General features: G+C 41.7%; 1 protein-coding gene and 1 non-coding gene across 4 annotated transcripts in view; one reads left to right on the forward strand and one right to left on the reverse strand.

The window, feature by feature from the left end:
• The window catches only part of TRPM6 (transient receptor potential cation channel subfamily M member 6), a 187,709-nt gene that overhangs the window by 117,246 nt on the left and 44,829 nt on the right, over positions 1–25,634 (reverse strand). The window contains exon 1 of one of the 3 annotated variants that reach the window (XM_057305640.1): positions 13,607–14,924. The exons of the other annotated variants lie outside the window; for them this stretch is intronic. Within the exon in view, the coding sequence (XP_057161623.1) occupies positions 13,607–13,624 (18 nt within the window). The 5' untranslated portion in view covers positions 13,625–14,924. Of the gene's footprint in view, positions 1–13,606; positions 14,925–25,634 lie in introns of those variants that run through there. 3 annotated transcript variants of the gene reach the window in all.
• On the forward strand, positions 7,100–7,172 carry TRNAW-CCA (transfer RNA tryptophan (anticodon CCA)). Its single transcript has one exon. It is a non-coding gene; the product is annotated as a tRNA-Trp (tRNA).

Below are 25,634 nucleotides of genomic sequence, written 5' to 3' on the forward strand. Positions count from 1 at the left end.
CTGCAGACACCTACACTAAGCAAATAGGAATTCAGGGTAAAGGATAAGAGTAAATGTAATTGGAGATCACTGGGGAGTTGGACTGTCAGGGCAAGCTATAGGGTAAATGTGCTTTCTTGGCTAGCCTGTAAGAAATCCCTGTCAGCAAACTGGAGAAATCTTTTTCTTCCTGGGTGATTGACCCCAGAGATTGTCAGAGCAATGTCCTGCTGTCCAGCTGTAAATTCTCATGAGCATTCCTTTAGCTGCACTTAGAAATAGGCACTTTCAAAAAAAAGAAAGAAAGAAAGAAAAGAAAAAGAAATAGGCACTTTCATTTTTTAAAAAATTAATTATAATCAGTTCAGGCAAACCTTTTACAACTGTGTGCCTAACTGACACATAGCAAAAAACAAAAAAGATTTGCTATAATGTTGGTCCTTGTATTCTAAGCTTTCACTCTCAATTGTGGAACAGATAAGCCAGGACTCTGCAACATTTTTTTAATAGATAACTTTGAAAGTACTATAAAATCCACAAGGTAGAATAGATGATACAGGGAAAAATAAACTCTTCCTCCTACCCCTGCACTCCAGACATCCCATCCCCTTTCCCTCAAAAGAACCTCTGTTATACTTTGTTATGTATTCTTCCAAAGAGAATCCTATGCATTTATAAGCATATACCAAAAAATAATTTTTTACATAGAGGTATATTATACACAGTGCTCTGCACCTTGCTTTTTCTTCACTTATTAATAATTTGGACATTCTTGTATATTTGTACACATAGAGTTCCTTCATTCTTTTGGGGGCTGACCAGTATTCCTGTGTATGGAAATCCCATTATTTATTTATTTATGTATAAAATACATACACCATAGCTTTCACGTGCGTGTATATGTATCAGATAAAAACCTACTAGTAAAATGCCCAAGTGAATTCAAATATTGCTACATTGCCTTCCAATGAGGATGTGTCAATTTATAAGCAAAAGGTCTGAGTTACTAACAACTGTAAACATCAGAGAATACACTGAGTTTAATGCATTTTAATGCTTTAGGGAACTACAGTATTTTTATTATTAATACTCAACTTCCTTCCAAAAAAAAATTTGAAGTGACCAAATTCATTCAATTTAAAAATAATTTTAAAATAAAATAAAATACCAAAACATGTACTGGACTGAGGGACAAGAATCTCCTTAAGCATCCAAAGTGGCTTTAATGTTCAGAAGTGATAAAGTATCTCCAACTGAACTCTGAAAATATGTGAATATTTGAATAGCAGTGAGACAACTGAAGGCCCGAAGACTTCAACCAAAGGATTTCAATGAAAAGAGTACTGTTTTTCTGACTGTTATCTATGAAAGTCATGTCTTTGAGAAGTCATGGGTTATAGCAGAGAAAGAGCAGAAGAAGGAGGTACAGTGCAGGGGTTGGGCTTTTGTCACCCGTTGACTATGGCAGTCCATTCATCATATGCAACTTGGCTGGCGGGATATATAAAACCTACCTTATTTACCTCACTAGGTTTAAAAGGGAACAAAAGAATATCTTACTTCAAATTACCCTGTCCAAATCTGTATCCCCTGCTTCCCCCACCCAAACCTATCCCCCACATGTATCCCCCAAATACACACCAGTATACCCAAGTTAGAAACCAGAGCACCATCATTCATTCTTCCCCATCCTTACTTCCCAGTCAACTGCCAAGACCCATTTATTCTATTTCTTAAATATCTCTTGAATCAGCCCACCTCTCTGCATCTATATTGCCACGATCCTACTGTCACCATGAATTCTTGGCTAGATGGCCTCCCAGCCAGTCTTTCTGCCTCCAGATTTCCCTTCTCTGATCCATTGTCTGCCGTAAAGCCTATAGTCTTCTTAAGGTGAGAAGCAAACATGTCATTCTCTCTTAAAACCTTTCAGTGGTTTTCCCAATGTCATCAGGATAGCTTAAAAGTCCTTCGCCAGGTGTACAGCTCACTGCCTACCACACCTGAGCTGCCCTTTCCCTCACCTCATCTCTTGCCTCTCCCTACTTCAATCTCTACATTCTAAATATACTCAACAACTGAATTCTCTCAATTCATGCCCTGCTCTTTCCACGCTGTTCTCTGCCGAGGATATTCTCCACTCTCCTCCTTTTCCCACCAAGATAGACACCATGAAAACCTTCATAGAAATTCTCTGAATCTCTGAATCAGGATCTCCTTCCATGTGCCCCTAGACTTCGGTGCTTACCCCGAAGCACTGTACAATCATGACCTACTTAGACTGACACATGCTAAGCCCTGGAACACGGACTAGCCCCAAAGTCTACCTGAGTTCTGAGTACACATTCAAACACTGTACCAGAGTTTCTTAAGTATATCCTAGAGAACAAAGGTATCACATGGATGAAAAGAAAATGTTTTGTGGCTATATAAACACATGCAAATAGTGTGACTCTCCAGAAGAAATAAATCCATTATTATCCATTGTTCCCCTAAATATATTTGACCAAGGATCATCTCTGAGGGTAAACACACTTGTTTGCACAGGGTACAATTTTGGGAGATTCTTTTCCAAGAGATTTCTGCCAGCTCTCAGTTCAGAATGTTCCCTTCCCTAAATCTTATATCGAAATGTAAGATTTTTATCTTCAAGATTTTCAGCTTACTTTTTAAAAAACATCTTTGAGATGTTTATTTTAAAAGATAGAAATCTTTAAGATTTTTATCTTAAGCTAAAAGATTTAAGGTAGCGTGCCAATTGGTTTTGTTTTTGTTTTCTTCAGAAGAAAAAAAAAACCTCTCATCCAGAATAACTAATTCCACTAATACTCCAGAAGGAAAATGATATTTTAATAAAATGACTGTGGTCCAGGAAGTTGAGAATTACAAATCTGTCAGGGGGATACCGAGAACTCTGTGAGTAATGGGGGCTGGCAGTTGAGAAATTATTTGCTAGGATAAAGTTTCCCAACTTCTGTTTCTGGCTGTTACATTTGATTTTCAAAGTCCCAACGTTGTTTAGAAACTAACTGTTCTTCCAGTGCAATTCAGGAAGGAAAGGGGATGATAACTACCACAGGAAGCCTTTCTCACTCTTCGTCACTAAGGAGCCAAACTACAGAGCAGCTTTTCCCTTTCTCAGAGTTTCAGTCATTAAGATGTTTCTTCTCTATTAGTTCTGCTATTGTAAAATGGGAAGAAATATATCATATCCATAAGAGAAAAGTCCCAAAAAGGCAATTATAAAAGAGGGATTAAACAAAAGAAAAGCAGCTTTCTCTTTTAAGAATGTGTCGCTCAAATGCTCATAGTTTTTCGTGATTGTGTTACATAAAGAGGAACAGCCTACCTTAGCCACCTCATGTCTCAAACTGACCTAGACTCTCTCCTTGACCGAACTTGGTTCAGGCTCTTTCTGACTTGAGTCCTTTTTCTTTTCTTTTCTTTTTTTTTAAAGATTTTATTTATTTATTTGACAGAGAGAGACAGCCAGCGAGAGAGGGAACACAAGCAGGGGGAGTGGGAGAGGAAGAAGCAGGCTCCCAGCAGAGGAGCCCGATGTGGGACTTGATCCCGGAACGCCGGGATCACGCCCTGAGCCGAAGTCAGCCGCCTAACGACTGCACTACCCAGGCGCCCCTGAGTCCTTTTTCTAAGTAGGCCCCAACCTTGGGCTCTGTGGTTGCCCCACTAATGCAGTTTTAGCAAGAATCTGCTGGGTCAGTTAGTGAAAATCCCCCACCCCTGGTATCTGATCACCCTGGCCTGCCTTCAGCAAGAATCCTGTTGAGTTGGTCTAGCAAGAATCCTGGCTTTGATCTTTTCTCTTGTAATTTTCCATCTGCTGACCCACATCCCACTCCTTGGCTATCTATCTCCACTTGTTGTTGTACTCGGACTTGAGCCCCAAGTCTCTGCCCTACTACAGAACCCCCACTGCAGCAGACACTCTTGAATAAGGTCTTCCTTACTATCTTTAACAAGTGTCATGAAAAATTTTTCTTTAATAAAACCCAAGCCACACACACCCATACACACACACACACACACACACACACACACATACACACACACACCCGTCTGTAGATCAGAGAACAAAACTCAAAAAACATTGGAATCCCAGTAACTCTCAGAGACTCTGCGGTAGACTGAACCTTACCGAATTTTTCCCTTCAGCTAAACTGGAAGATAGACCCTGACATCAAGAAGACTCCACAGAGTGGACCTCAGAGGGCTCTCTCAGGGTAAATGGCTCCCAGGCCTTACCTATGACACTCCATATTTGCTGAAACCAAATACCAGCCAGTAAGATGCAATTTCTGCCTGAAAAGTCTCCACTCTAAGTTACTCCTCAAGAATGTGGTTTCCCTCTTAAGGGCAGTGGCTGTAGACTCAAGAGACCAAAATATGAGCTTGATTGGTTTGCCTCTTTATTACATTGAAGAGCAAAGATCCAATCTATAAAGTCTTAGGCCGATTCACCATTTCCTCCTAGTTTGCTGGCCTAAAGACTAACAAATTTTAGAAAGCTTAAATTTTAAGATTTTGGATCCTCTTCTCTGTTTTAATCCAACAATGCCTACTTGCTTGGCCTTCCTGTCACAGAGCAAAATTGTCTGCCTCGAATCCTGAGTTCCTCTAGGCCAGGTAAGGACAAAAATTATGGAGGGAGCAGATGGGCAGGGGGTGAGGGGGCATTGTTTTGTTTTTAAAAATCATTTTAAGGCTGACATTAACAGTAGTGACAAAGATTGGAGAGGATTAACTGATCTAGAATCTATAAAGTACACTATGGGCTTAAATTCTTCTGGGAGTAAAATTCTCTTTTCCAAGATTACAAGATTTAATTTACAAAAACTTCTTGGCTCTTTTCGAGATCAATGGAGGACATCTATTTTCTCCAGAAAGAAGGAAGATATTTCCATATTCAAAGACCAACCTGCTCCACTAAAAGATAATACGCCTTGCTCATTCTGTAAGATAATATTAATAGCAGCTATCTTAGTCAGTTTGGGCTACTATAAACAGAATACCATACACTGGGTAGTTTATACAACAGACATTTATTTCTCACAGTCCTGGAGAACAGAAGTCCAAAATAAGGGTGCCCAGATGGTCAAGTTCTGGTGAGAGCCATCTCCCTGGTTTACAATGGTTACCTTCTCACTGTATTTTCATATGCTAGACAGAGATCATCTCACCGGTGTGTCTTCTTACAAGGGCATCCATCCCAGTCATGAGGGCTCCACCCTCAAGACCTAAGTACCTCCCAAAGCCTTCACCTCCAAATGCCATCCCATAGGAGATTAGAACTTCAACATACACATTTTGGGAGACACAAACATTCAGTCCACAGAAGCAGGGTAACAATTTATTCAGCACTTTCTGTGTACTCACCTGCACAATACGAAGTCCTTTATTATGTTAACTGCCCAAGACGATGTGGAAAGTAGTCAGTTATTATCTCCATTTTACAAATGAAAACACTGAGTCAGAGAAGTTGGAACAATTGCCCCAAAACACAATGGCTCATAAAAGTGACACTAGGATTCAAACATGGCAGTCTGACTCGAGTTCCCGCCCTTAACAACTTCAGTTCACTATCACTTACCTACAGAGCTTTCACCTATCACAACTCCTGAAGCTGTAGACTTTTATGGTTTACAAATCACTTTCCTGAACATTTGTTCCCTACATGAATCCCATGAGGTTCCTAGTAGATAATATGAGTAAGATCAAGCATATGAAATGCCCAGAAAAATCCCTGCTATATAGCATGCTTTCTGTGAGTATCCTCAGACCCATAGAGAAATATCAAGAGGGTCGTGAATCCCTGGAAACTGTGTACAGTAGTCCCCCTTTGTCCATGGTTTCAGTTACCTGCAGTCAACCGCAGTCTAACAAACCATCAGAAGATCAGTAGCAGCCTAACGCTTTGTCACAATGCCTCCATCATTCATCTCACTTCGTCTCACATCATCACAAGAAGGGTGAGTACAGTACGGCAAGATATTTTGAAAGAGACCATACTCACATAACTTGTATTACAGTATATTCTTGTAATTGTTTATTATTAGCTATAGATAGCCATCTCTTACTATGCCTAATTTATAAATTAGACTTTATCATAGGTATGTACACGTAGGAAAAAAACAGTATGTATTGGGTTTGATACTATCCACAGTTTCAGGTATTCACTGAGGAGTCTTAGAACATACCCCCCTTTTGTTAATTGAATTAAAATAAAAATAAATAAATAAAAAGAACATATCCCCTTTTGTGTGGACGTGAAATGTGCACTTCTCAGGAGAAAATCTGAAGGGCTGCGTCAAAAATAAGTGCCACACGAAGGATCTGAACAAACAGTTCTCCAAAGAAGACATACAAATGGCCAATAAACACATGAAGATCCTTGACATCATTAGTCACTGGGGAAATGCAAATCTAAACCACAGTGAGATACCTCTTTACACCTACTAGGATGACTATAATCAAAAAGTAAGATAAGGGATGGGAGAAATTGAAACTGTCACATACACTGCTCATGAGAATCTAAAACGGCATAGTCTCTCTGGAAAACAGTCTGGCAGTTCCTCAAAAGGCTAAACATAGAATTACTAAGTCCACTTCTAGGTACCTACCTAAGAGAAATGAAAATGTATGTCCACACAAAACCCTGTATAAAATGTTCACAGCATCATTATTCATAATACCCAAAGATCAAAAACAACCCAAATATCCACCAACTGATGGACAAATAAAATGTGATATGGGCTATTATGCAGCAATACCCAAAAAATGAAGTACTTATACATGCTACGTGGATGAACTTTGAAAACCTTATGATAAATGAAAGAAGCCAGAGAAAAAGTAATACATATTGTAGGTGTCCATCTATATACAATGCCCAGAACAGACAGATCTATGGTGGTAGAAAGTAGATCAGTGGTTGCCTAGGGCTGGTGGGGATAGAGAGACTAGGGGTTGACAGCTAAGGGGTGTGGGGTTTCTTTTAGAGATGACAGCTATGTTATAAAATGGACCGTGGTGATAGATGTACGGTCCTGTGAATATACTAAAAGCCATTACATTGTATACTTTAAGTAGGTGAATTAGGGGTGCCTGGCTGGCTCAGTTGGTAGAGTATGCGACTCCAGATCTCAGGGTCGTGAGTTCAAGCCCCACATCAGGCATGAAGACTACTTATAAATAAATAAATAAATAAATAAATAAATAAATAAATAAAGAGGTGAATTATGTGATATGTGAATTATATCTCAAAAATTTTTAAGTGGGGGGGCGCCTGGGTGGCACAGCGGTTAAGCGTCTGCCTTCGGCTCAGGGTGTGATCCCGGCGTTATGGGATTGAGCCCCACATCAGGCTCCTCCACTATGAGCCTGCTTCTTCCTCTCCCACTCCCCCTGCTTGTGTTCCCTCTCTCGCTGGCTGTCTCTATCTCTGTCAAATAAATAAATAAAATCTTTAAAAAACAAAAAAACAAACAAACAAAAAATTTTAAGTGGGGAGCAGCACAGGGAAAGAAAAAGACTGATTCATCACAGAAAACCGTGATAGTCCCCCCCTTATCCATGGGAGATACATTCTAAGACTCCCGGAGGATGCTGGAAAGAGCAGATAGTATTGAATACTATGTATGCTCTATTTTTTTCCTGGACACACATGCCTATGATAAAGTTTAATTTAAATTAGGCACAATAACTAATAATATACAGTTACGATAAGGTACGTAAATGTGGTCTTTCTCCCTCAAAACTTTATTGTATTGTACTCTCCTTAGGACCATGATGATGATGTGGGATGCTAAAAGGCCTATGTGATGAGATGAAGAGAGGTGAATGAGCTGAATGACGAAGGCATTATGACGCAGAGCGAGACACTGGACTTCATGATGATCTGTTGGAAGAGGGATCAACTACTTCCAGACTGTAGTTGAGAAAACCGCAGAAAGCAGAACCACAGATAAGAAGGTACTGTATTTAAATAAGTAACAGCCCACAGGCAGAGAGCAGACCACAGATGTGTTTCATTCAACCAATAAAGCTTTTCAAAAATCTTCTTAAGCAACTACTGAAATGTAAAAACCAAGAGGTTTCACATTCTAGAAAGAATCTGTATATCTGCATTTTCTATAATAAGGAAGGGGTGGGGGGGACACAGAATCTGGCAACACTCGGCTTGCATTTCAACTTGGCAACAGTCAGTTGGGGCCAACTGTGGGCTGCCATGTTTAGTCAGGGCTTACACTGACCAGTAAACCTGAATACCCCCCACCTCCGACCCCCAGCAGGCCTGGTTTTTGAGTTTCTGAGCTCCTGATCTATTGCTTTCCTTAGATTTTCAAAGGAAAACACATTCAAAACACATTCACAGCTCTTAGAGGGAGGTGGCCAGTGAATGGTGGCTCTTTGCTTTATGGTTAAGAAAACTGAGGTAGCTTGCCTAAGGCAGAAGGGCATGCAAGCCAGCAGTAAAACTACCTTTTCCAACTATTCCTTTTATTACTCTTCTCACCTTCCTGCTGATACTTCTAGAGACTTAATTACCACATTCTGCCCCTTTTATGATTACAACTAAGGAAAATCAGTGATAAAGAACATGCCAGACATTCCAAATGGTGTGTTATTATCAGGCTCTATGATCTAATCACAAGGAAAGTTTTGCCTAGCCCTAAGTGTCTTTAGTTGGTATGGGCAATTCGAGGAGGCCCTCCCATGGGATATGTGGTCCATATCCCAAAACATTCCAATACTAGGAAAGATAAAAAGAATGTTAATCTTGCACACATGGCAGGGGGATAAAATATCCAAGAAAGAGTATTTTCTCCAAGGTCACCCCTCACACCTATTACAGAAAGCAGAAGTTTCTCACAGACAGGGATGTTTCCACCCCTGGACCAGGTGGTTTGCTCACGTCAAAAATGACCATTATAAGAAGCTCTGAATCTACAAGCAGCAAAGTGAGCAGAGAACTTTGGTTGCCCATAGTCATTTATCCCACTGGGCTTTGAGTTTGCCAGGAAGAAAATTCTGGGTTTTTTTGGCAGGAGGAGGGAGAGAGAGAATCCCAAGCAGGTTCCAGCCCAACAGTGCAGGGCTTGATCTCACAACCCGGAGATCATGACCTGAGCCGAAACCAAGAGTCGGACGCTTAATGGACTGAGACACCCGGGGCCCCTGGAAGAAAATTCTGTAGGAAGGCCATAGATAGTTTACAGAGAGGTAGAATAGAGCACAACCAAATTCACCAGACTGATCTCTCCAGCCAACATGCACAGCACCGCTGCAATCCTGGGATACCTGACCGTTATCTAGTCCTGGAACGTTTCAAGAACCGGAGCCAGCATACAGCACAGGGTCAATCCACAGAGGGCTATAAAGCAAACGCCGACAGGGAAAATGCAGGGAAACCAATGCTGCGGAAGGCACCTGCCTGTGCTACCAAGTAAACATCTTCGTGTCCCTTGAAATGGATCGGGAGGCTCTCAAGAGGCACATGCCTACAAACCCAGAAAAAGAATGTAACCCCTAAGCCAAACAAAACTACCCCTTCTCACTGCTCCCAATTGCATAACTGGTCACGGCACTCTGAAATAGTCTCAGAGTTTATCTGCACTATAAATAACTGAGGACCTCTTCCCCAGAGATATGGAAATACCATGGAAGAAAGAGAAAGCAGCATTAGTCCACCCCAACAAGGAGACCTGCCAAACGTTCTGGTGCTAAGCGCATCAAAAGAAAGTTCCCAGGGCAATCCGCTGCTACACCCTCTGCATGCCCTGGAAACCATGGATTCCAGGTAGTAGCTGAACCCAGCTGCAAGTAGGTTTAAACACCCTCACCAAATTATAGGAGGAATCCCATTATGGAGTTTGTGTGAAAACTTCTGGTTTTTTGTCTTTTTATTTTATTGTGGTAAAATACACATAATATAGAATTTACCATCTTAACTATTTTTTTTAAAGATTTTATTTATTTATTTGTCAGAGAGAGAGACCACAAGCAGAGGGAGTAGCAGGCAGAGGGAGAGGGAGAAGCAGGCTCTCTGCTGAGCAGGGAGCCCAACTGCAGGGCTCAATCCCAGGACTCCGGGATCATGTCCTGAGCTGAAGGCAGACGCTTATCCCACTGAGCCACCAAGGCGCCCCCCATCTTAACTATTTTTAAGTGTGCAGGTTAGTTTTGTCAAGTATATTCACATATTTGTGCAACCAATCTCCAAAACTTTTCATCCTGCAAAACTGAAACTTTACACCCATTAAATAACTCATTTCCCTCTCTCTCAGCCTCTGATGACCTTCATTCTACTTTTTCTTTCTATGAATTAGACTACTTTATATACCTCATATAAGTGAAATCATACAATATTTGTCTTCTGATGATTGCCTATTTTACTTAGCATAACATCTTCAAGGTTCATCCATGTTGTAGCATGTGTCAGAATTTCTTTCCTCTTTAAGGCTAAATATTCCAGTGTGTGTGTGTGTGTGTGTGTGTGTGTGTGTGTGTGTATGTGTGTGTGTTTATCCATTCAGAAAATCTATTTCTATATCTCAGGGGTGTGATGAGGTTGCTCTGGTGACACCCAAGTTATGCAGTTCAATTTATAATGGTCATGATTTTATACCGAGAAAGAAAAAGAGAGACAGAGAAAGCCTTGATTGTGTGATGTTTGTATTCCAGGAGAAGAAAAAAAGCTAACCAAAGCAGCAGTGGGGCTCAATTCCGGCATCGAGAAGCATCACACCATTCCTTTCCAGCTCGAAAATAAGTTTTGTTCACTATATATTCCCAAGTTCTGGAACAGGTCTTAGCACACAGTTGGCACTCATAAATTCATAAATACCTGTTGACTGAATGAATCCGAAGAGTGACTGAATGCTCCAAATCCAACAGTCTGAATACCTCCGGATTGGACAGAGATGAGGATGAGGGATAGAAAGGGAACTTTCTGTTTGAATTTCTATTTTTTTTTTTAAGATTTATTTATTTATTTATTTAACACAGATAGAGACAGCCAGCGAGAGAGGGTACACAAGCAGGGGGAGTGGGAGAGGAAGAAGCAAGCTCATAGCGGAGGAGCCTGATGCGGGGCTCAATCCCATAACGCTGGGATCACGCCCTGAGCCGAAGGCAGACGTTTAACCGCTGTGCCACCCAGGCGCCCCTGAATTTCTATTAATAGTGTTTGAATGATTTACCACAAGCACTTATTTTTGCATTGTTAGCAGAATTTTTTTTTAAGGGAGAAAAGTCTGAGAGGGTACTCTGTCATAACAATACATCAATTCAATATATCTTATGTGTAACCCTTTCTCAGAGAGCTACTGGAAAAAGTGCTCCACTTAAATGATGGGAAAAAAATCAAGAAGCCATGGGATATAAGAAATAGGAACCAGCATAACAGAGGAAAAAAGGAATCAATCCCTATGACGATGCTGCAGACAGAGCCCAAAGTAACAGCTGTGTATCCAACGTCAAGACTGGAAAGGTCTGGACAGGCAAAGCACATCAGAAAGCTGTACTCAAGATAAAATTGGTTAAAATAGGTATTACACTGGATCATCCTAAGAGATGATTTAGGCAACTGGCAAAGAACTTGTTAAATTAGTGAAAACTCCACAGAAAATTCTGGAAACACACACAGAAAGACAACTCTGGGGGAAAACAAAAGTTAGAAAGGGGGAGTAATCATACACTACATAACTCAGCTTTTAATAGTGTGTGTGTTCCAGGAAGGCATAATAATGTTGACCGGACTAAATATTGACCTAACTAAAAATTGTGGATAGCTATATTCTGTAGATGTTAGGAACAGGAAGGACCATGTGAATGGTAGATACAGGAATGCAAAAGAAATCTAAATCCTTATATTCCATCTGGAAAGGTAATGCATGACTACACCTGAAAAATCAAGAAGGAGCCACATAAGTATTATTTAGAGGCATGAATAAGTATCAACAAGCTAAAAGAGATGAACATGATCGCTCTTTTAGAGAAGCAGGAAATGATGGAGGCTTCTGCTGTTTTTAGTAACAAACCTTATGGAATTATTGGACTCTGACCTATATGTATATACAACTTCAATAAAGCAAAGAAGTAAAAAAGAAAAAAAAGCACAACTGAGACCTACTTTGAATATCTTACCAAACAATGATTTTTTTATTTAATAGGAAAGAGTTGCCATGTAGATTTCTGATGGGACACAAAGAAACAACTGAGTTACAGGTAGGATGGACATTTGGGAGTTCCAACACTGGACGAGTCTACAGAAGTGTAATGAAAATCACTCTAAGACCGTTTGGCTCTTCAGCCTCTCCTGAGCATGATCAAAAATCCAGTGCAAAAGAAAAAGAGGCAAGACATATTTCAGGTCGTTGATAGTTTTGGAATAGACGTCCTGCCAAAAACATGAGCCATGATAGAAAACTGTACATAGTCAAGATAAGACCCAAATTTGTGGCAAATCACCAATGTGCTATATGGGTCTTTTCCTTCTCCTCCAGGGTACTATCAACTCAAAGTGCTATTCATACCCTTGTCTATCAAGGCAAGCTTCATACTAGAGTACTAGTCCCTAATTTTGGTCCCCAAAAGGCGGCTCATGCTGAGTCCTATCTCAAATAATTTACAATCCCTGGAAGATAGGGGCTGGTGGGGGTAGGGAGATAAGGAACCTCCAGACCCTTACAGCCAAACCCAGGTGTCAGTCTAACCAGAATATTTAAAGCTTTACCAGTTGTGGTAGGATCCAAAGGAGATGAAAAAGTCACAACAAAATTTGTCCACTAGGGGAAAGAAATTGAAGAACTCGGCTCCCGCTTTGGCAGTTAGGGGTGACCCACCTTCTCCCTAGGAACAAATGATCAAAATCCTATGTGTGGATAGAATACTCGCATTCTTAGTGTTTTAAAGCACTGCCCTCAGTTCAAATATCTATTTTCCTCCTTCAGCTTCATTTTCCTCACCTGTAAGCCAGTGGGGTGGGATGAAGGGAGGGGTGATGATAGACCTCGCAGGGTTATTGCCAAGATGAGGTGATAACAATCACAAACTTTTGCACCCAGCTAAGTATGTTAGGCATTATTTTCTAAGTGCCTGGCATATAAGGCATCTGATTTAATCTGCAAATTATAAATATTATCATCCCACTTTCCAGATGAGGAAGCTGAAGCACACAGATGAAGTAACTTGCTCAGAATCATAGTTAGTGGTGGAGCGGGTATGCTAATTCCGGTGATCCGGCTGGCTCCAAAGACAGTGCTCTTAACAACCAGTCTCTACCGAAACACATGAAATACGATGCGCACAATACATGTTATGTATTCACACACAGTGTGCCAGTCCAGACAAAGTAGGTAAGCGATAGCCAGCCAGTTCCAGGCTTGGCTGCCTTATGAGACCAAGGCATGACCAGGGTCTCCACTCCTCTCCCTAAGTCCCCAAGCTCACTTCTTTCCCAGGCGTCCCCAGCGGCTGGGGGAGCCCTCCCTCTCCAAGCCCCCAGCACTTCCTGTCGCGCTCCCGGCCACGAATGGAGAGGAGCCCGTCCACAGGTCCCGGAGGCGCCAGGTAAGGGATGAGCGGCCGGTGGGGGGCCGGAGTTTACCTTGACCTGCACTCTCATCGCTCCGGGACTCCCGCGCTGGGCGCACACGACCGCCTGGGCACTTCTTCCGCGGCCTCCGGGAACCGCGGCGCCCCAGGCTCCTCCGGGTCCTCGCCAGCCAGACGTGCCCCTGGGCGCTCCGAGCTGCGCCTTCTCTCCTCCCTGCGCCCGGCTCACGCCACGTCCGGTCTCCCCTGCCGCCGGCCCCGAGCGGAACCGGAGAGCTACCTCCTCTCCAGGGACGTGTCCCCACCGTGCTAAGCTGAACCCCGGGCCCCGTTAGGTTTCCGCTCTGACACCACCTCCGCGCTGGCCCCATTCCAGCTCCTGGAACGGGGACTGCGGGACCTGCCCTTTCGTGGGTGCCCTACGTTAGCCGAAACCTCAGAGATGATAATCAGCTTCAGGTGGGGACCCGAGAACGGGAAAGCAGGTGTTTCGTAAGTCCCGGCTCTTCTAGATCCTAGTTAGATACGTGCGACTGGCCCCACCCACAGCCGCCTAGGGCCCTGGGTGCAGATCAGGTAAATGGCCTAAGGCCCTCTTGCCCGGCGGCCCCGGGCTGCCCTGCCTACCTGTAAGCGCTCCTCAGCAGGCCGGGCTCTCATCCTTGACTTGCAGGCCCGCTAGCAAAGCCTTATCTGAGCTTCTCCGACTTGTGGAGTCAGATCCGGGCTCCACCTCCACACGCTGCCTTTTACGGCCCTGTAGATTTGTCAAGATACTTTTTCGCCTCATTTACCTCCTGTGTAGAAAGGAGGGGTATTTCTACCTTACCTAAATGAAAGCAAGGGCCGAATAGAATGTTCGGTAACAGACATATTTGTGGTATCGTGTTGCTCTTGTTGAGTCACTGGGGTAGGCGAGGACATGAGTTACCCTTACAGCACCGCTTTTACTATCTAGGAGTTACTGGGTATGTCAGGGGACCCCTCAGCGCCTGACTTTACTTACCTATGCGGTGGGAATGACAACGAGTAAACCCACCTTCCTGAGAGGTTCTACTGAACAAAAGAAATTCATAAAGTACCACACAAATGCCTTCCTGATTTCTGTTATTTTCCGTGTGTTCTTCTAGCTAGGCAGTCTTGATTCAGGTTGGGTCTGTGACTATGGGTGGATCCCAGTATGCTGGCAGAGGTAATGCTCACTTGTAATTACAATGCTAGTTGTAATTAACTAGTGTTGCAATTAACAATGCTAGCCATTCATCCCTGATTATTGACTTCAGATTAGGAGCACCTACCCTTTTAGTCCATTCTGAATTTCTGCCCCAGTGAGCTCACATTTGCAGACATGGTTAACAGGTTTCTCTCCCACCCACCACCCCCATTTCTCAGCATGGTTTTAATGAACATTTATTAGAAAACTTGAACATCTCATAGGTGCGATAACATTTTGTTTTCCTATTAACACATTCAATCTTTCCTTGGCAAATCTCCTTCAAAATGTTAGTGATCTATATATAGGCAGTTAACAGGTTCAGAAAGCCCCACTAAGGTGGGTAAGCATGTCTTGATTGGTGCTCCTCCATATATCTCCCGTTAGGTCTTTCACAGCACTAGGCACTGGGAGCTCTCAGAAATCTGCAGACCCCCCAACAAGACTGGACATTTGAGACCCAAAATTCTTAGGAATCTTGGTGCAGTGTGATCACTAACTTCTAGTTTAATGTCTTTGGTAAATGTACATGTTAGTATGGTCACATGTTCTTTTCTGATCAAGCTGCAAGGCACAACGTCTAAACTACCAGGGCTATTCCAGGATAGACCAGGGCCATTCCAGGGCTTACAGCATCTGATGTGTTCATTTACAAGCTGCCTTGGGTTCCCAAGCTATATCAGAAGCACCCAAGGAATCTGTTAAAACTGCAGATTCCCAAGGCCCTGCCCAGCCCTCCCAGACCATTGGTATTGGAATCTCTGGGGTGGGGCCCAGAAATCTGTATCTTTCACAAGCACCTCAATCGATTTAAAGCCTTATCTATAGAAGTCTTCCAGCCACAAATATACCTATGCCTGGAGACTAGCTCTGAAATTTAAACTTCAGAATGTTCATTAGTAGTCTAGTGTGGCTTGACTCAGGCCAAAAAATATTTCCTGAACGCAGACTGTTTGTCAGGTATCCTGCTGGGTGCTGGGAAAACAAAGATGAATAAGACATTGTCCAGTCTGCGAGGAGTTTGAGTTTGTAGGACGAGGAACAATCAAAAATGAAACAGTACCTGGGGCGCCATTGGTAACACTCGTCAATAGAAACAGTGCTACGTTTTCTCATTTGTTGCCCTCCCTTATCCCTTTCTTCCTCTTCCCATTCTTAACTTCTATGTTGTCTTCTCTGTCAGACCTCCCTTTTTATCCTGGACATTGTAAATGTTTGTTTCCGGACCCAACGTGGTTTTAAGATACTGCTCTAACTTTTCAAGTCAATCTAATGATTTCAAAATGGAAAGGAACAGCTGGGTTTTCAGCAAAGAAAAATGGGTATGACAACATTTTTTTTTTTTTAATGTGTGAAGATCTTAATGAGTCCCAGTAATTGGAGGCCATTCAGGGGTAGATTCTAATACATGCATTCTTCCCTTGAAGAAATTTGTTTCAGCTTGGATTTGGTTTCGATTGGGTTTATTTGGACAGGAGTGAGGGTTGTTGGGATTTTTGCACAGTAATTCTTCCTCTCCTCTCTGGATGGTCCAGGGGGGAAAATGAGGAAAAAAAAAAATTCTGGTCCTTTGCACGGAGAAGAAGAAAGCACCATGGGAAAAACTCTGGGCCCAGTGCATCAGGGCATATTATCGTCTTTGGTTCTTGGTCCTCACTCTGGGTGGTCACCAGTTTCCTTTCTGAGGCATAAGGAAACAGGACAAATGCAGTGGTATTCTGAAGGGGGTAGTGAAAACGATGGTAAGCCTAGAGTGGTTCCACAGTGGGGAAACTTTAAAGGTATGGGTGATTAATTGAAGAAGTCAGATGAGGGTGTATTGCCAGTAATGAGGGATGAAATTCAGCCCTCCCAGTCCATTCCTGTGTAACTGTTTCTGTTTTTAGACTTTCCTATTCAAACCCAAGGGGTTGGGTTTGAATTTGATGCATTTATATTCCCAAACAGCTACAAATCAAATCTCCTTTTCAAAGGAAGCAATCTATTTTCTTCTGCTTACTGAATAAATTTCTCTCCTATTCAGTGCTTCTAAAGGGAATTTGCTCCCAATTTATTTCTCTATTTGCTATGAAAATGGATTATTCCTCCTGTTACATAAGCAAAGATTAAAATATTGATGGCTGGCAAGATGGAAATATTGGAACGTTCATGTACTTTTGGTGACAGTTTAAAACGATACCCTTTTTGAAGGCATTTTAACATTCCATATTCAAGGCATGTCCTTTCTCATCACAGTGCCAATCCTAGGACTTCATACATCAGAAATACATAAAGATATGTCTGGAAGGACATGTGTAGTAGCACTTTCTGTAATGAAGAAGGATGGCTAATAACCCACACAGCCATCTGTGAACGTAGGCATAAGTCAACTGTGATATGCACAGGCCGTGCAACACTGTGGTTCTCAGAAGAATGAGTTAGATCTAAAGGTACAGATACGGAAAGGGAAAACAGCAACTGGTAAAAGCACATATCATAGCAGTTTTTAAGATTTATATGTGTAGGTTGGAATATTCACGGGAAAGTTCTGGAAGAACATATGCCAAGCTGCTAACAAGGGAAGGCATACTTCTATTAAAAAATTACTAATTGCTTATCTGACATTCAAATTTAACTGGACATCCTATCACACAAGGTTGTTGCACAAGCCTACTTTGGTGGCTTCAGGCAGCCATGGGTGCTCTTTTAAAGTGTGCATTACAGACAATGACATCAAACCTAAGCTCCACTAGGATGGTACCTTCACATTCAACTTTGAATGATTCTCGAAGGAAAGAAAAGCAGGATCTTAAAACTGGTTGAGCACCTGTAACAAACTGCCAGGCCGGCGGATAGATACCATCTTCTTCAGCTTCTTTAAAACAAACACAGTTGATACTATACTTTGTTCAATGACCACAAACTCCTCCCATCCCAGGACACACCTCTTTGCAATGGGACTTTGCAACAGCCCCCCATCCCCCATAAAGAGGCCCATTCTCTTTTCCATAGCCCTAAATCTGAACCAATAAAATATGGCCAGAGTGACACGGTTTAAAGTTCCTGAGCCTAGGCCTCCAGTGGGCCTGCAGCTTCGGCCTTCCCCGTCATGTAACGCTACCCTAGACCCCCATCCTGGGAAGAAAGACCACGTAGAGAGACCAACCCTCAGAAGTACACAGAAACCCTCAGAATCATGTGGCATCATCAACCGATGTTATTTTAAGCTACTAAATTTGGGTGTTACTTGTTTTAAGGCAATACATAACTCAGACAGTTTCTTTTCTCATCGTTTTCCTCAATTTTTCTCCATGCAAAATCTCTGCGAGATTCACTGAAGGTCAGATATCTTCATTGTGAGTCTCGCCAGTTTCTCAACTTGTAAGGCGTGAAGCCAATGAAAATCTGAACACAAGTCTGTGTGGCCGTAAACGTCTACGGTTTTGTTTTGTTTTTAAACACACCTTGAACATAATGAGCATTCAATAAAATTTCATTGGGTAACTAACTGTGTGAATCAGAAGTTTGTTTTTATTACTTGCATATATCAGAATTAAGAATATATCTATTTGACAGGTAATGTCTACCAGTACTAAAAATTCTAACCTTTAGTCCTTTTCTCTTGATTAAATTACTTGTGGGGGGTGAGAGGGGGACAAAAAACTCTATTCAACCTATTATGTTTTCCCTGAAAGGTGAACCACAGTTGTTCATCCATGGAACAAGTACTGTAGTAGCTTAAGAAGTTCTGCTATTCCATTTTAGGTGAGAAAACTCAAAGACAGAAGAAAATATGTGGCTTAACTGGAAGCAACCAACTAATTAAACCCTCCACACCTGCCTCATTTATCCAGCACTGTTTTTTCTTTCAACTTATTTTTAAATAAGTAGAACCTCACAGAAAGTTACAAAAATCATATGTAGGATCCCTTGAACTAAAAGGAAAGGCTTCTGAAAGCATTTTAAATTGATAATATTTTAAGTATTCCTTCTGAAGTATTCATTACATTATCAATGTGTGCCATGAATAAAGGAGGGAGGAAATTACTACTTACTGGGCACTCACTGTGGGTTGGGTACTTTGATATACACCTAATTTTTAAAAAAATTTTATTTATTTATTTACTTTTTAGAGAGGGAGAGGAGGAGAGGAGGGGCAGAGGGAGAAGGAGAGAAAGAACCCCAAGCAGGATCCACACCCAGCGTGGGGTCTAATGCAGGGCTTGCTCTCACAGCCCTGAGATCAAGACTTGAGCCAAAATCAAGAGTCGGATGCTTAAGAGACTGAGCCACCAGGGGTCCCTATGCCTTATTTTTATTTAACACATTTTTAACCACCATTTTATACAATAACTGGGTTTCAAAAAAATCAAAACTTGTCCAGAGTCACAGACTGAGTAAGTAGAAGAACTGGAATTCCAAAACAGCTTGTCTGACCCCAAGGCCCATCGTGTTTCCATCCTATCAGAGTTCCAATGCAGAATAATCTCAACTTCTATTTACTACTGAGGTTTCACTTTGCTTTTGTTTTAATGTTACTTCAGTGAAAGTATTTATAAACCCTGAGCAAACACTCTTTTTTTTTTCCAACTAAGTTTCAGTACGGTAGCAGCTCTACCCAGCAAAAGAAACTGCAGGCATCCAGGACTGATGAGATCTTTAGATTACGTCCTTCTCTAAACAAATCGAGTGTGATTTCCTTAATGGTTAAGATTCCCCATCATTGCAGTAATATCCTTGAAGGTATAATAATTCAAAGTTTTTTGAGACAAGGTCATTACGTTTAGATATTAAATCTGGAATCGCTATAATCCAACCACAAAATTTACCTAGCCATCTTAAATAAATAAATCCTGAGGGTTGGCTGTATGGTTCTGAGGGTTGACTGGTCTCTCCACATGGTCTTTCTTCCCAGGATGGTGGTCTAGGGTAGTGTTACATGAAAGGAAAGCCCAAAGCTGGAGGCCCACTAGAGGTCTAGACGTGGGAACTGCACAGCTCTGGTAAAATGGAGATTGTTTTACTCACCTAAGAATAAAATGTAGTCATAAAAGTCTTCACAACCCTGTGACCCAGAAAGATCACATCTAGAACTCTTGCCCAAAAAACCCACCTGACATAGATGCTAAATTGTAGAATAAGATATTCATATCAAAATTATATGTTAGAAATTAACTGGAAGTCTTTTATTAGAGGAGTAATTAAATTACTAGATGTGCAATTATGTAACTATTGAAAAATGCTAACATGAAGATTCTAAAAGAAGGCCAAAAAGGGAGCCAGAACAGTGTATATACTGCATGAGTACAACTATGTAAAAAAACTACATAGAAAAAAAATCAGAATTGGCTCCTTTTTGTTTTTCCAAGTTTTCTGTACTGTGATCTTATTATTTTAATAATTTTTAAAATTAATTAAAAGTGAAAATCTCACATATCTTGGAATGACTCATGGGATTACCTGAAATTCCCATTTTATACTTTTTCTGATCATTTGTTCTCCCTGATGAATAAAACATGAATTTCACTCATATCCCAAACCCTTTAAGCCCAAAGTTCAGTACCAGTGCTATTATTTTTCTTATGTTTTATGATTCATGTATTACACTCCATAGCCTGGTGCTTTTCAACCACACAGGCTGGGATAATTTTGTTCTGGCTATAGCTGTTCAATTGAACACACAACCCCGATGCCAATTTCTTCTTTGCCAAGGAAATGTGTGCACCACTATTTCACCAATATTTATGGAGATCAAGATAAATGATGAAAGAGCAACAACAAAAGAATGAAAACATTTCTATGTGAATTTCAGCAAGAATCCACATATTATCATAGTTCATGAAGTTTCCCACTGGCTTTTCACAGTAATGACACAAAGACACAGATTACACTTTGCAAGAACATGAAGGTCTGATATTTCTTTACCTAAGCCTAAGCAACATGTATATTCCTCTCCCTGACTTTTCATCTGCATACTATTTTGCAAGTATAAGTGATTGATTTTATATGCTATTTCTTGAATGTGCCCCAAAACTTTCATCACTATAGACACTTTGAACTCACTCAAGATGGTTTCTCCATAGAGCTCAGAATTCATCATATTTATTATTCTGTGAACCATAAAATCCCTGTGGGGACAGGAGAAGGATAAAATAGCTTTAATTTCATAAGTAAATAAAATCAGGTCTCATAGCAGAGAATTATAACTAATGTGCTAAAATCCGGCCAGCTTATTTGCAGCTCCTCCCAGACATGGCATCCCACAGCTCAGTATGCTCTAGTCAACTGTCACTCGAAGATCCCTCCATCACCACTGTCCAATTTTTATTGCCCACCTGGAAAGAGGGCTCTTGGAGTACAAATAATTCCCCAAAGTAAAAGTCTCTATTTCTCTCATGATCCTTCACTTTGTTTATTCCCTCCCGTCCATCTCATTAAAACCTAGATCTACCCCTGATCATGGTGTGTCCTAGGAAGCCCACCAACTATCCAGATGTTAACTTCTCTACTTGTGAGGTGCTCTTGCCAATTTTCTACTATCCTTCCTGTGATTAGTTGAAATTGTATCCCTCCCAGAAAGGTATGCTGGAGTCCTAACCCCCAGTGCCTCAGAATGTAACATTATGTGGAAACAGGATTTTTACAGAGGTAACAAGTTAAAATGAGGTCATTAAATTGAACTCTCATCCAATATGACTGGTGTCCTTATGAAAAGGGGAAATGTGGACACGTGTACAGACATGCACAGAAGAGAGATGACATGAAGACACAGGGAGAAGACAACCTGTCCACAAGCCAAGGACAGGGGCCTGGAATTGATTCTTCCCTCACAGCTCTCAGAAGAATCAACCCTGCTGACACCTTGATTTTCAACTTCTGACTTCCAGAACTACAAGACAATAAAATTTCCATTGTTTAAGCCATCCATTTATGGCAGCCATGCAAACTTTTTTCTACCATTCAGATTCATAACAATTCTCCCTAAATCTAGCTTTTTAACAAAGGGCAACATAACTCCTTGTTGCCCTAAAACAGACCTGATAATACCTCTTGCACAAGCATAAATATGAATAGCACCCTTTTTTATTCTCAAAAGGGTCCATGTTTATGTGGTCATTCTACCTACACCACCCACAATCCTTCCTACAACCCACTTCCCTTCAGCTAAGCGGCTCTTCCCAATCCCCTTGGCCTCTGAATATTACAGACCTCCCTTGGTGCAATGACAAAAAGGACATTAATTTAACAGGTTTCATCAGTTTTTGTTTTGACTATGTTGTACACCTTGTAAAGATAGGAACCACTTCTTCCTCTTTGTATCGCCTAGCATTACATGGCCCAGCATGCAAGAAATGTTTATTCAACCCAACTAAGTGGAAGTAAGAGCTTTATTATCTATAGCTCTTTAGTGAAGTGTCATACTTGCTCCAAATTACCCTCCCTTACTTTAAAAGTTATCAGGAAACAGATGCAAATTGCTAAGTATAGTTTATGCAGCTCAGGAATTCTCACTAAAAAAGTACGAAGAATAAAGCAAGTTGAAGCATTTTAACTTCTTATGACATGAGTATGCTTAGACTAGCATGACTGTATCTACAGAGAGAAGCCAGACTTGCACAAGTATGAGTATCATATTTCTATAAAATGTTTTATGAGGTTGTAATCGCATAATGGAAATCAAAAACCACAAAAGGAGAATGTGGTTACTGCAAATAAGGTATCTCATCAGTAAAATGAGCAAAGATTAGAAGACACACACTTTCCTGTGGGCTGTAAACTAAACCAAAAGGAACTGACAGGTCACCTGGGTGGCTCAGTTGGTTAAGTGTCTGCCTTGGGCTCAGGTCATGATCCTGGCATCCTGGGATCGAGCCCCGAGTAGGGCCCCCTGCTCAGCAGGGAGTCTGTCCCCACCCCCATCTTGGGCTCTCACTTGCACTTGCACACGCACAGGCGTGTGTATGCTCTCTGTCTCTCTCCCTCTCAAATAAATAAATATAAATAAAAAGGGACTGACATAAGTACAGACTTAAAAGTCCCCTCTAGGACTCTTAAGGATAGAAAACAAACTGAGGCTTGATGGAGGGAGGTGGGTGGGGGATGGGTTAGATAGGTGATCTAGGTGCATTAAGGAGGGCACTTGTTATGATCAGCACTGGGTGTTGTATGTAAGTGATGAATCACTGAATTCTACTCCTGAAACCAATATTGCACTATATGTTAACTAACTAGAATTTAAACAAAAATTTGAAAATTTGAAAAAAAAAAAAGGGAAAAAAAAGTCTTATCTAGGACAGCACAGAGAGGACACAGGAAGCCCCCATCACTGCTCTTTGATGCTCTGTGCAGAAATAGAAAAGGATCTATAGTCATGAGCATGGGATCAAATCAGTGTCAGGACCATCCAAGAAAACAAAAGTACTTTAGGGGGCTATCACTCAGAGAATGTCCGGTTACCTGCCCTTCTTTCTCCCCGGCTGAGCGTGAACACTTAGGGATGGCAGGTTCGGTTCAAGAACTGAAAGAGCTGGATGTTTGTCAACATTGCCTTAATGGAAGTGCAAGGTCTCCAGTGTAACTTCTTCTGGAATGATGATGTAAACCCAGGGTTTAAAGGACTTGTGACCCAGAAAGAACTGGCTTCCTTTTTTGACTCTGGTAGGACTCTGTCCACAGGTGACAATGGTGGCTTCATATTTCACCAGGAATCATGCACATGCTTCGGCGTGCTCGGAGCTCCTACCCGAAGCTGCTGGAGCTAGAAAGGGCCTCACCTCTGCCTTAAGGAGCGCACTGCCCCAGGGTCCCCTCCCCTCCTAGCCATGCTAGAAACTGCGTCACAAACCTGTATGCACCTCTTTCCTCCCAGAAGCACTCTAATTTTTGTGATTATAAAGGCAGGAAAGCCATAGTCGTAGAAAATTTGAAGAATTCAGAAAGAGACAAGGGGGACAGAAAGAATATGAAGAATGAATCCCCGGTAATTCCTTCTCTCAGAGTTTCCTTCTAGGACTCTCTTTTCAGTATTTCTCTACCTTGTCCTCCTCATCAGCTCCCTATCTTTTACTTCCTATGTCATCTCTTATGGAACTGATGGTTAAGTGGGTTGATACTTGAATTACAAAAGATTTTATTTGGTGTAATTAAAACTGTCAAAAAAAGCTTTCCCTTTAACATTACCCACTGTACACAGTGGCACTTTGTAACAATAGAACGGGACCTGTTAAGATAGGAGTCCCTCTGACACAGCAGAGAATCCTCCTCCCTAACTCCCAGAAACCCCACACCACCACCGTGAACAGCAGTGACAGACGTTGCTCTGAATGGGGCTTCGTTACATTCTACGTTACACAGGCCTGGAGAAAGGCCGGGGAACCCATCAGCTGTGCACCTCTGAATCCATGGGAAGATCAGTTCTGGGCTCCACACTACGTCTTAACAAACTAGCTCGCAGAGCAAATGATTTCTAGAAGGGAGACCACCTGTGTTTCGACCGCTGGAATAAGAACACGTTGTGCTTGGCTCCCATTTGTGAAGAGGAGGTAGCAAGCCAACCCCTGGTGGGGAAGGAGGTCTGGTCAATTGACACAGGATTATGTGGGATGCCTGCAAGTTGGAAGAAGAGAGAAAGAGGACATTTCTGGAAACTAACTGCCCTGTGAGGTTTGCTTATTCCGGTTTGTCCTCATTCCTCTTGTCTATTGAACTTCATTTATCAAACTCAGTTCCACAAAAGTATGTGCATGCAGACTTGGAAAGGATTTGTAGACTGTCCCAATGTCAATATGCCAGTACTGATATTGCTCTGTAGCTATGTAGGCTGTTAGGATTAGGCGAAGCTCCGTGAAGGGTCCACTCTTTTACTACTCTTGCTACTGCCCATGAATCTATAATCATTCAAAAGAAATACAAAAACTGGGGCGCCTGGGTGGCACAGCGGTTAAGCGTCTGCCTTCGGCTCAGGGCGTGATCCCGGCGTTGTGGGATCGAGCCCCACGTCAGGCTCCTCCGCTATGAGCCTGCTTCTTCCTCTCCCACTCCCCCTGCTTGTGTTCCCTCTCTTGCTGGCTGTCTCTATCTCTGTCAAATAAATAAAAAAAAATCTTTAAAAAAAGAAATACAAAAACTCAGCTCCAGAGCTTTCTGCAGTAGAGTCTTGCCCAACAACCAGATTCACACCACCTTCCAGCTGCTTTGGCTTACTGTCCCTTCACATAATTTCCAAACTCTTGCCTGCTTTCTAATGTCTGTGCCACACCACTTAGCATACATGTATATTTCTCTGTGTGTTACGTATATTAACACATGCTTGCATCCACTGAGACAAACACACAGATGTATACGATACTCTCTTGTTCACTAGCTGTTTCATATGTGTGTGTGTATCATGACTCCCTGGCAAGACCATAAGCTCTGTCTTTGTACCTCCTTCCTTGGTACATCGGGACATTGCCCACTGCTAGGTGCAAGGTAAGTACTCAATAGACACTACTTAAGCGACTGAAAAAGCAAAAAAAAATACTAAAGAAATAAAGAGATAGTGAAAATACCTCACCAAGCTCTTTTTTTTTTTTCCTTAAGAATACAATTTGATGTCCAGAAAATATTTACTAGCCCAAGATTAGGGTTTAAAGGCACGTCTGTCTGCTGTAATCCTACTTATCACTACAAACAGGTGGTTATCAACTGAGAAGCACAAAGGTTAGTCAGATGTGTGTTGTTTTGACACTTGCCATAAAATACCTCTGAGTTCATTAAGGGAAATGCTGAAAGAGCACTTTGCTGACTATAGAATCCACCCTTCCCTTGGGGTTATCTTGTCTGAATCAAAAGGTGAGCAGGTTCGTTTAACACGAAATCTTGGGTTTAAAAAAAAAAAAAGGACATG

This window comes from Ursus arctos, unplaced genomic scaffold (genome assembly GCF_023065955.2).
Source record: "Ursus arctos isolate Adak ecotype North America unplaced genomic scaffold, UrsArc2.0 scaffold_33, whole genome shotgun sequence".
Taxonomy (NCBI): Eukaryota; Metazoa; Chordata; class Mammalia; order Carnivora; family Ursidae; genus Ursus; species Ursus arctos.